Genomic DNA, 11207 nt, shown 5'->3' on the forward strand with positions numbered 1-11207 from the left:
GCCAAAAAAACCAAAGCATATCAAGATGAAAAAAAAAAAAAAAAACAATTAATTACATGGGACTGAGTGAACTGATGAGGATGAGTATAATTTTTGTGACTTTCTGTCTGAATTAAAAAAAAAAAAAATCCCAAAAAAAAAAAAAAAAAAAAAAAAAAAAACCAAAGCATAAAAAAACAGAAGTAATATTGTAACAAATTCAATAAAGACTTTAAAAATGGTCCACATCAAAAAATATTTTAAAAAAAAAACAAAAAAACAGGACCAGGAACAGACTCACAGACAGAGAAAACAAACTTATGGTTACCAAAGGGGAGGAGAGCGGAGGGCAAAGCAGGAGTATAGGATTAACAGATACACACTACTATATGTAAAATAGATAAACAATAGGGATTTACTGTATAGCACAAGGAATTATATTCAATATACTGTAATAACCTATAGTGGTAAATAATCTGAAAATACATATATATAAGTGAATTACCTTGCGGTACACCTGAAACTAATGCAATATTGTATTAGCTACACTGTAATTTTTAAAAAAGAAAGAAAAAAGGCATCTGCCTTTATTTGCTTCATTTATACCCTTGCTTCATGTACTGAGTGATAATGATGTTAAAAAAGTATGACTAGCATTTATTTTGTTCCAGACCCTATTTGTTTACTTTTTACCACTACCTTTGAAGGTTAGAGATTACTATCTCCATTTTACAGATGAGAAAACTAAAATCTAGAAGATCAAGTGGTTGCCCAAGGTCACACAGCCAATAAGCCTCAGAACTTGGGTTCTGACTCAGGTCAGTGTGGCTGGAAGCCCTGCCCTCTCTAGACAAGAGGGTCACACCACAGAATGGTGCCTCCATTTACAGAGCCTTCACTAAGTGTCAGTACTGGGCCGAGCCCTTGAACCACATTTTTAATTTATTCTTCAAAGCACACTTACAGGGACTTCCCTGGTGGCACAGTGGTTAAGAATCCGCCTGCCAGTGCAGGGGACATGGGTTCGATCCCTGGTTCGGGAAGATCCCACATGCCGCGGAGCAACAAAGCCTGTGCACTACTGAGCCTGTGCTCTAGAGCTTGCAAACCACAACTACTGAGCCCATGTGCCACAACTACTGAAGCCCATGCGCCTAGAGCCTGTGCTCCACAACAAGAGAAGCCACCACAACGAGAAGCTCGCGCACAACGAAGAGTAGTCCCCGCTCGCCGCAACTAGAGAAAAGCCCGCGTGCAGCAACGAAGAGCAAACGCAGCTAAAATAAATAAATTAATTATAAAAAACCCCCACACTTACAAGGTGAGTGTAATTATTCCCATTGTACTACAAGAAAACTGAACGCAGAAGTTAAATAACTTGATTAAGGTTACAGAGCTAGTAAGGGCAGAATTGCAATGTATTGGGTCGTTACAGAAAGATATTAGGGAAAAACCCAAACAAACTTTTTGGGTTTGGCCAACCCAATAAATTCTGGCCCATCAACTTCAAAGCCCAGCTCACAGGGTACCTAGCACAGAAAAATGCTCTAGTGAATGGAGAGGTGTGTCCTCCCTGCCCCCAGCAACAGTGACAAGAAAGTGATATAATATTTATCAGGTAGGAATCTTCTGGGTTACATCCCTAAGTCACAGCCTTTCATAAGGCTGTTATATATATTTTGAAATAACACATAAAATGAGGGAACTCATAGATACTGAAGGAGAGGCCTGGGTTGGCTGCATTTATTTTCTTTTTAGTCTCTGAACCATGGCCAAAAGTTTCTCAGCTTTAAAACCAAAACTATTATCTAATTAGTCTTGATTCTAAAGCCAGACTCTCACTGCCAGTCCATTCTATAACCAATTCCCTGATTCTTCTTAGAGAAGACCCCTCAAATATCCTGGATTAGATTCTTCAACTCTTCAAGTTTATCAAACAGACTAAAAACTTGACCAGAGCTAAAAGGAAATTAATGCCCAGCATGGTACTGGGCAAAACTGAGTGTTCGGGCTTCCCTGGTGGCGCAGTGGTTGAGAATCTGCCTGCCAATGCAGGGGACACGGGTTTGAGCCCTGGTCTGGGAAGATCCCACATGCCGCGGAGCGACTAGGCCCATGAGCCACAATTGCTGAGCCTGCGCGTCTGGAGCCTGTGCTCCGCAACAAGAGAGGCCACGATAGTGACAGGCCCGCGCACCGCGATGAAGAGTGGCCCCCGCTTGCTGCAACTAGAGAAAGCCCTCGCACAGAAACGAAGACCCAGCACAGCCATAAATAAATAAATAAATAAAATTTTTTAAATACTGAGTGTTCATGGAATGAGGAAATAATCCACAAATGAAACACCAAGTTGTCAATGCAATTTATATAACTTTAAAATTTTAACATAATTTCAAACTTACAGAAAAGTCGCAAAAGCAGAACAAAAAATTCCCACACACCTTTACCCAAATTGGCTACTTATTAACATTTTGCCCCCTTTGCTTCATTACCAATGTAATTTTATAAACATGATAATGCAGAATAAAATGATTTCATAGCAATTATAATTAATCAATATTTTTTAAGATGGTTCAAACTCAAGTTAAAGGGAACACCGCTTTGCTGCCAGGATCACCAAGTACAAATCTAACCACAGCCTTGAACTGGAAAGCTCACTGGATTCAACCAAATCTGAAGCCCATACGTAACGATGGGTGACCTATGTCAGGACACCCGAAAGTTTCCAAAGTGACCATGGTGATGTCCATTTCAATATGAGCTTTTTTTCCAAAGGAGAATCATTCTAATGGCCTTTGAAAAAATAAACTATTATTGTTAAAACAATATTTTTAAAAAAACGTTGCAAATGAAAAAAGGACTCCTACCCAAAAAGTAACTGCATGACAACAATCAACCCCCCCAACTTTCCGGCAATAGCAACCAATATGGCTACCACCCAGAAATCTCTTTCTGTTGTGACATTTGAATCTCCATTTCCTCTGGAAATAACAACAAAGCAGTTTCAATCTGATTATTTGGTATTTCTCAAAGCTAACCACGAGAGCCTACATGACCTCACAACCTTCCACATTTGATTCCACAGATACCGCAATAATCACGTACCTGTGATTCCCTTAAAGGGCTGCATGTGGACAGACCTCCTTCTGGGGCTTGGAGAGGCAGTTGGGTTATAACTGGTTCATGTGGTGCAAAAGCTGTGGGGGAATGGGCTAAAACCACAGTCCTGGTGCAGACTGGACGGCACCTAGGCACAGCTTTGTTGGAGGAGGACATCACCTGAGTACACAGCCTTCCCTGGGAGAATGCACTGTACAAACTCTTCACCAAGTGGTTATGCAGACACCTGACAGCAAGCAGACGCATTTCCTGGCTTCTTCAACTTGTTTCTGGTTGCCTTCAGCTCCTGCAAATACAACCTGGATTCCCTCAGTAAATATCGGCCAGTGAGGTCACATGAAAAGATCGCTCCAATTCACTCTCGTTGGTGGGTTTCCAAGGGTAAAAGAATACAGTCCGTGTCTTCTCAGTCATGAGAAAACCATTGTCACTGAATCTCCCTGGGATGCTTCCTACATCCAACCAAACAAAGGGAGCAACAGCTGAGGTTTTCAGATGAAAAACAAATGTGTCCCCTTGCTGAGAGATGGCGGCCTGAAAGAAGAAGATAAATGAAGTGAAGGAGGAGGGCAGAGCTCTCTATTCTATATACAGCGCCCATCAGAACATGGACGTGGCTAACAAGGAGTGCATTTCCTACAACTTTGGTTCTGCAACTGCTAAAGTCATACATTCCATGCACTGTGTCAGATGCTAAAAAATACGTGGAAATGTGTTGAAGGCTGTGGAAAATTACCAAATTGTAATCTCAAACCGGGGCGGGGGGATATGTAGTCTCCAATTATTAAGGAGAATATTTCACATGAATCTCAAAGCCTTGTAGCTTTTACAGCTTTATATCTTTTTCTCAGGGTCTCATCAAGAGAGGCACATTTCTGCACCAGGGCTGGGTGGTTTAAATGACTTTCTCAGAATCTGTGTGGAGCTGGCTGCAGAGCACAGCCATGGTGCTCACCTGCTAGTCTTTCGAGGAGATCCTGCAATCTAGACAGCAGCCGGCCGGGCATCTCCAAAAGCTCTACCACTAGAGCTCTCTCTCTTTTATTGCATCGTCAGTAAAGTCACATTATTAGCACTTTTTTCTTATTCAGCTCAAATTAATTTGCTTTTCATATTACTCTTGACAGATTTACTATAATGTTCATTCTTAGGTATCTATCACATTGTACTTACTTAGAATTTTTCAAGTATTCGTTTTATTTAATCTGAACCATCTAAATGAAATTATTTTCCTATTCATTTGGATATAAGTCCATCCAACTTTGAAATATTTGAAAAAATCTTCATAATGTGAATTCTCAGCTTCGTAATCTGACCCTTAACTTTCTTACTTTAATGTTTTTTTCCTTCTTTTTTTAAATTAACTTTTATTGGAGTATAGTTGTTTTACATTAGCACTTTTAACATGTGTGAATCCCACACGATATCAGCAAAGGAGAGCACAGTTTAAGTCTTGTCATTCATTAGCCCCTTAGCACAGGCAGAGAGTGAGGCAGAGCTGCTTCCTGGAGGCTGGAGGTTTGTGAGCCTCTCTCACTGTGAGTACACAGTTGAGCGGGACCTGGTATTCAAGCCGTGCATCTGTCATGAAACACGACTCTTCAACATGCATACATGCCACGCCATAGGTTTGACATTATAGGTTATGTGTGACATAAAGAATTTCCAAGGGCAATTTTTACTATATATAACTTAGCCTGAGACAGCATGCAGGGTTCTGAGTTATTAACAAGAAACCCTACTTTGGTAGAAGCAAAAGAGAAACAAAATGTATTAGGTAGCTCTCAGAGGGTCAGAGATGCAGGCTTGAAGTTAGATGTCAAATTCCCAAATCATGCCACCCACCTATTCGGATGAAGACCCTAAAGCAGTTGCAGGCACACAGTTTACATGGCTGCCCCTGGCCGCCAAGCCTTCAGGGAAGCCTCAGCTACTCTGTCCCAAGGCCAAGGCCAGAAGGGACACTGGCACCTGCTCACTCTTGTTGTTGCCTTCTTCTGATTGGAAACCTCATCTCTGCATGTCTGACTGCAGAGCCCAGAGCTCAGGCTTGTACTCTGGCTTCAGGGACACAGGGAGGAAAACCCAGTCCCCAGCACCGCCCTGAGGACAGTACATCCAGGTGCCTGGCCTACGTTAAGCCCACAATAACGTTAGCTATCGTTACTATTATGATTGTTATTGTTATTGTTATTATATCCCTTTAGGATAGGCAAAGTCTCATTGAAATCCAACTGACGTAGGACAAAGGAAGAAGTCCTACCTCTCCCCCAGACCAGTTACCTCAAAGTAATGGAGGCCCAGGTGAGGAAAGAAAGATTTTGAAATCCTGTCTAGAGACTGCAAATTTGTCTACTACATAGTTTTGTGCTTTTTTTCTGGAAAGAAGCTATGTAAATGTATGTCATTTCCTTCATATTTGCCCTATATCAGTTGTTACAGATAGATTTCATTATGGGAATATTTCATTATTAGTTGGGAAGGAAGCTATGCTTTCATTTCAAGGACTGAGTTTTGATATGATTTCCAAAGCAAACGTAAAAAATCCTCTCACTTCAGTCTTTTCAATGAAATCTAAAACAAACTTAAAATTGATTAAAAATAGAGAATGAAAACATTTTTCTAGAAAGTTTCAATCACTACATGGAGAGGGGGAAAGGGAAGGAAAGGTTTTCAATCAACTAGACAGATTCCAAATTTTCTAGCTACACAATTTTTATAACAACACATCCTATCCCGATCATCCCTTTTTTTCCCTTGGCAGTGATAAAGAGATCTGGTGACTGAGCAACATGGAAGCAATAAATCAGAGAGCAGAGTGAAAATTTTTTAAATGAACAGACTCTCCTTAAAAATGCAAAATTAAGAGTGCTTCTACCGGGCTCCAATGTTTCCTGGCCACGGACTTTAAACACATTACTCGGTCCCTCGTTTGCTCACTTGTATATGCAGATGATAATACTTCACGGTTGATGCAGGAAAGGCCCCAGGACAGACAGAGCCTGGAACCTAGAGGAGGAGCAGTCAGTGGTGATGACTGCTGCTGCCTCGCCCTCCACTGCACCAGCCTGACTAGGGAGATGTGATGGGACAGCAGGGGTGGCAGGAACCTCAAGCTTTGACAAATGCTGAATTAGAAATAAAAAGTATTTGCTCTTTGCTTCCAGTGGGAAGGGGCCAATCTCCCCCGGGTCCCAGCTAAGCTCAGTACCAAGGAGAAATTTTGCAAAAAAGCAGGACAGCTCCACAAAGCCACGGTGACCCCAGACCACTGGTGCTTACGGTGATATTTGCCTTGTGGAGCCCCTTGGCCTCCTTTGGTGAGGACAGGAAGTGATAGTTGGTTGGGCTCAAGGGCTCCCTGTCAGTTGACAGGTAAAAGGAAACCACACAGCTCTGTCGTGTACAATTTGTACATCCTCTTAATAACTCAGCTACTGGCTTATCATAGAGAAGAGCAGACTCCCCTGCTTTCATCACAAAAGGCTTCGTCGTCTCAGAGCACACGGGCTCCAGGGAACTCCATGTGTGGACTCTCACCTGGGGAGAAACAAGACAGAAAAAAACCAAACATTCTTAGTTACTATTTTTTTTTAGAGAATAATAGTAGTAATAATAGATGAAAGTCAGAAGAGCAGAACTGGTTAAGAGACTGTGAAACTTGGGTTTAACCTCAGCCCCACCAAGTACTTGTCATGTAACCAAGAAGTTAACTTCTCAAAGTATCCATTTCTTCAAACGTAACATGAGAATAATAACAGCACTAACTCCACAGGCTGTTGTGAGAATTAAGCAATTTATGGAAGGCACAGGACCTGGCGCATTATAGTTAATTCATAGACTTGACCTGTTCTGAATGTCCTCCTAACTGTAGCCACCCAAGACTTCTTTGAGTTTCTATCCTTTCTTTTACCTAAAATTGTTTTAAATACAAGTTCATTTTTCCACATATATATTCTGAATAATTTTACTGATTTCCACCTTAACATACTGTTTTAAATGATTTCTTTTGGTAAAGTTTAGCCTATTTCCAGCTTCTCATGATTATAAATAACCTTAGATTTAACTGGCATTTTACAGTTTACAATGCACGGTCATCTAATGACTGTATTCACTATCCATAGAAATCCTTTAAGAAGGCAGGCTGGTGTCATTTTACAGACGAGGGAACTGAACCAAGACATCAAGGTCATAGAATAAATGGCAGAATTTTCCCCTGAATATAGGTTTTCCAATTCCAAGAACAGCTCATTTTCTGCTGCAAGCACTAGAGATATTTTGATACAAATTAATTTCTCTTTTCTTTTTTCCAAAAAAGAATAGAACCAAATAACTAAAGAAACCTAAAATTCGCCGTCTATCACAGAGAGAAAAAAATCCAGGCAACTTACGGTAAGCATCATCTTGTGGTCTGAGTGAAGGTCTGACACACCGTAGATGAAAAACACACCTTCATTCTCAAAACCCACCGGCAACAGCGGAGCGAAGAAATGCCGAGCAAAATAGTGAAGCATTTTCCACTTTCCTCCATACTCTAAAAGTAATCAGTTGGGTTAGGAAACAAGGGTCAAGCAGTCGGAGCCATCATCCGCATGGCCCAGCTGTGTAACCTGTCATAACTCAGGGCACTGAGCACAGAAGGGAGAGCTGACAGTGGAGGGAACCCATGTTTGTTGAGGGCAAGTAGCATTTTTTGGACATCACCTCACGTCAGCCTCAAATCTGAGTGAGGTAGCCATTAACATCGCACTTTTCAAATGAGGAAACGGAGCTCAAGCAGTTAAGTCAAACATGCCACTGGCAGTATTTTGAGCCCAGACCTGATTCCTAGCTAGCACTTTCTCATATGCAATTCTGCTTCCAGAAGCCCAATGTACCGATGTTCCTTTTCCCTACATACACATGAAAAACGGAGTCAGTAGCATTGGCAGTGAACATCGGTTACAAATATTCATTTTGCTAGTATTACTTGGCGAAAATACTATTATAGAGGCTGGCCAAGATGGTGGAGTAGGAAGACGCTGAGCTCACCTCCTCTCGTGAGCACACCAAAATCACAACTATTTACAGAGCAACTATTTATGAGAAAGACCAAAATCTAGCAGAAAAGATCATCTACAACTAAAGATCTAAAGAAGGAACCACAACAAGATGGGTAGGAGAGGCAGAGCTGCACACAGTCGAGACCCACACCCCAGGAGTGGGTGACCCACACATGTAAGAATAATTACAACTGCAGAGGTACTCCTCAAGGAACGAGGGGTCTGAGCCCCATATTGGGCTCCCCAGCCCAGGGATCCTGCACCAGGAAGACAAGCCCCCAGCCCCCAGAATGTTTGGTTTTGAAGGCCTGCAGGGATTAACTTCAGGAGTCCCAGAGGGCTGGGGGAAATAGAGATTCCCCTCTTAAAGGGCGCACACAAAATCTCACACACTCCAGGAACCAGGGCAGAAGCAGTAATTTGAAAGGAGCCTAAGTCAGACTCATCTGTTGATCTTGGAGAGTCTGCCAAAGAGGCAGCAAGCAACTGGAGCTCACCCTGGAGACACAGACACTGGCAAGCGCCATTTTGGAATCCTCCCTCTAGCCGATTGGCACCAGGACCCAGCCTCACCCACCAGCCTGTTCACACCAGTACTGGAACGCCTCAGGCCAAGCAATCAGCTGGACAACCACCAGCAGACAGGCTGCCTTAAGACCTCCTGAGCCCAAGGCACCTCAGGACATGGTCCTGCCCGCCAGAGGGCCCAGGACCCAGCGCCATACAACAGTGTGCAAGCACTAGCCTCAGGACCCCCAGGGCCTGGCAGCCAGAAATCCTGGGACCCAGCTCCAGCCACCAGCCAGCCAGCACTAGCCCCAGAACATCCTGCGCCTTGGCTTCACCCACCAACAATTCAAAATCAGCTCTGGGACACTGGGCCCTGCAGCCAGTGACCCTAGGAGTCAGCTCTGCCCACCAGTGGGCCAGCACTAGCCCCAGGACCCAGATTCACCTACTGGCTCCAGGATCCCCTGGATACCAACTCCACCCACCAATGGGCAGACACCAGCCCCAGGACCACTGCAGCCCTACAGCCTACCAACACAGCAGATTGGCACCAGCCCCAGGACGCCTGGGCCTGGGCCCCACCCACCAGCAGACCAACAGCAGCTCTGAGGAACCTTGGATGCCTCAGCCAGCTGCCCTGGGATCCAGACTCACCAGTGGGCCAGCACCAGCTTTGGAATACCCCAGGACCTGCAGCCAGCCATATCAGGAACTGGCCCCACCCACCAGCAGGCCAACACTAGATCCAGGAACCCCAGCCCTGTAACCACCCACCCCAGAACCTGGCTCTGCCCACAAGTGAACCAGCAGTAGCCCTGGGACCCTCCAGGGTTCTGCAACCAGCAGCCTCATGACCCAGCCCCACCAACCAGTGGCTGGCAGGGTCCACACAAGGCAGGGCCTGGAAACCCATTGGGCCAAAGGCCAGCCATGCCTACCAGACCAACGACATCAGTAAGCCCGCCACACAGAAGGACCCATGCACCCCACATAGGGGGCACCCCTAGAGCGTATAGCTCTGATGACCAGAGGGGAGTGAGCTGCTGGGACGCACGGTGTATCTCCTACAAAAGGCCACTTCTCCAAGATCAGGATACATTACCAACCTACCAGATACATAGAAATAAAAAAAGAGCAAGTTAGGCAAAATGAGGCAACAGAGGAACATGTTCCAAACAAAGGAAGAAAATAAAACCCCAGATGAAGAACTAAGTGAAGTGGAGATAGGCAATCTACCTAAGAAAGAGTTCAAGGTGATGATCATAAAGATGATCAAAGAATGCAGGAGAAGAATGGAGGAACACAGTGAGAAGTTTAACAAAGAGTTAGAAGATATAAAGAACTAAACAGAGAAGAAAACTACAACAATTGAAATGAAAAATACACTAAAAGAAATCAACAGTAGATGAAATGATACAGAGGAATGGATCAGGCAGATGGAAGACAGAGTAGTGGAAATCACTGAAGCTGGACAGAAAAAAGAATAAAAAGAAAAGAGAACAGTTTAAGAGACCTCTGGTACAAAATCAAGTGCACTAATATTCACATTATAGGGTCTCAGAAGGAGAAGAGAGAGAAATGGGCAGAGAACATATTTGAGGACACAATAAGCTGAAAACTTCCCTAACCTGGGAAAAGAAACAGACATGCAAGTCCTGGAACACAAATAAGATCAACCCAAAGAGGTCCACACCAAGATACACTGAATTAAAATGGCAGAAGTTAAAGAAAGAATATTGAAAAGGGAAAAGCAACAAGTTACATACAAAGGAACTCCCATAACACCATCAGTGGACTTTTCAGCAGTTCTGCAGGCCAGATGGGAGTGGCACAATAAATTTAAAGTGATGAAGGGAAAATCTACAAACAAGAATACTCTACTCAGCAAGACTTTCATTCAGATTTGATGGAGAAATCAAAAGTTTTACAGACAAGCAAAATCTAAGAATTGGGCACCACCAAACCAGCTTTACAAGAAATGGTAAAGGGATTTCTCTAACTGAAAAAGAAAAAGCTACAAATAGAAACATGAAAATTATGAAAGGAAAAAACTCATTGGTAAAGGCAAATATTAGGTAGTAAATCAACCATGTACAAAGCTAGCAGTAAGGTTAAAAGACAAAAATCATCTATATCTACAATAATTAGTTAAGGGATACACAAAACAAAAAGATGTAAAATATATCAAAAACAATGATCAGGACTTCCCTGGTGGTCCAGTGGTTGGGACTTCACCTTCCAATGCGGGAGGTGTGGGTTCAATCCCTGGTCAGGGAGCTGAGATCCCACATGACTTGTAGCCAAAAAACCAAAACATAAAATAGAAGCAATATTGTGGCAAATTCAATAAAGAGTTTAAAAAAAAAACAATAATCATGGTGACGGTGGGGGAGTAAAAATGCAGGGTTGTTAAAATGTGTTTGAAATTAAGAGATCAGCAACTTAAAATAATCATATATATTATATTACATTACATTATATTATATATAGATTGCTATATATAAGCCTCATGGTAACCACAAACCAAAAATCTACAATAGATAAACACCAAAAAAG

General features: G+C 42.8%; 1 protein-coding gene across 3 annotated transcripts in view; it reads right to left on the reverse strand.

Annotated features, from left to right (window-relative positions):
* Nucleotides 1–2329: 2329 nt before the first annotated feature.
* MANBA (mannosidase beta) overlaps nucleotides 2330–11207 on the reverse strand; it is a 115298-nt gene continuing 106420 nt past the window's right edge. For all 3 annotated transcript variants that reach the window (XM_082462334.1, XM_082462333.1, XM_082462332.1), the window contains 3 exons: nucleotides 7491–7633; nucleotides 6382–6639; nucleotides 2330–3633 (listed from right to left, as the gene is read on the reverse strand). In XM_082462334.1, the coding sequence (XP_082318460.1) occupies nucleotides 3409–3633; nucleotides 6382–6639; nucleotides 7491–7633 (626 nt within the window). In that variant the 3' untranslated portion in view covers nucleotides 2330–3408. The remainder of the gene's footprint in view (nucleotides 3634–6381; nucleotides 6640–7490; nucleotides 7634–11207) is intronic.

This window comes from Balaenoptera physalus, assembly GCF_965194825.1.
Source record: "Balaenoptera physalus genome assembly, chromosome: 5".
Classification (NCBI taxonomy): Eukaryota; Metazoa; Chordata; class Mammalia; order Artiodactyla; family Balaenopteridae; genus Balaenoptera; species Balaenoptera physalus.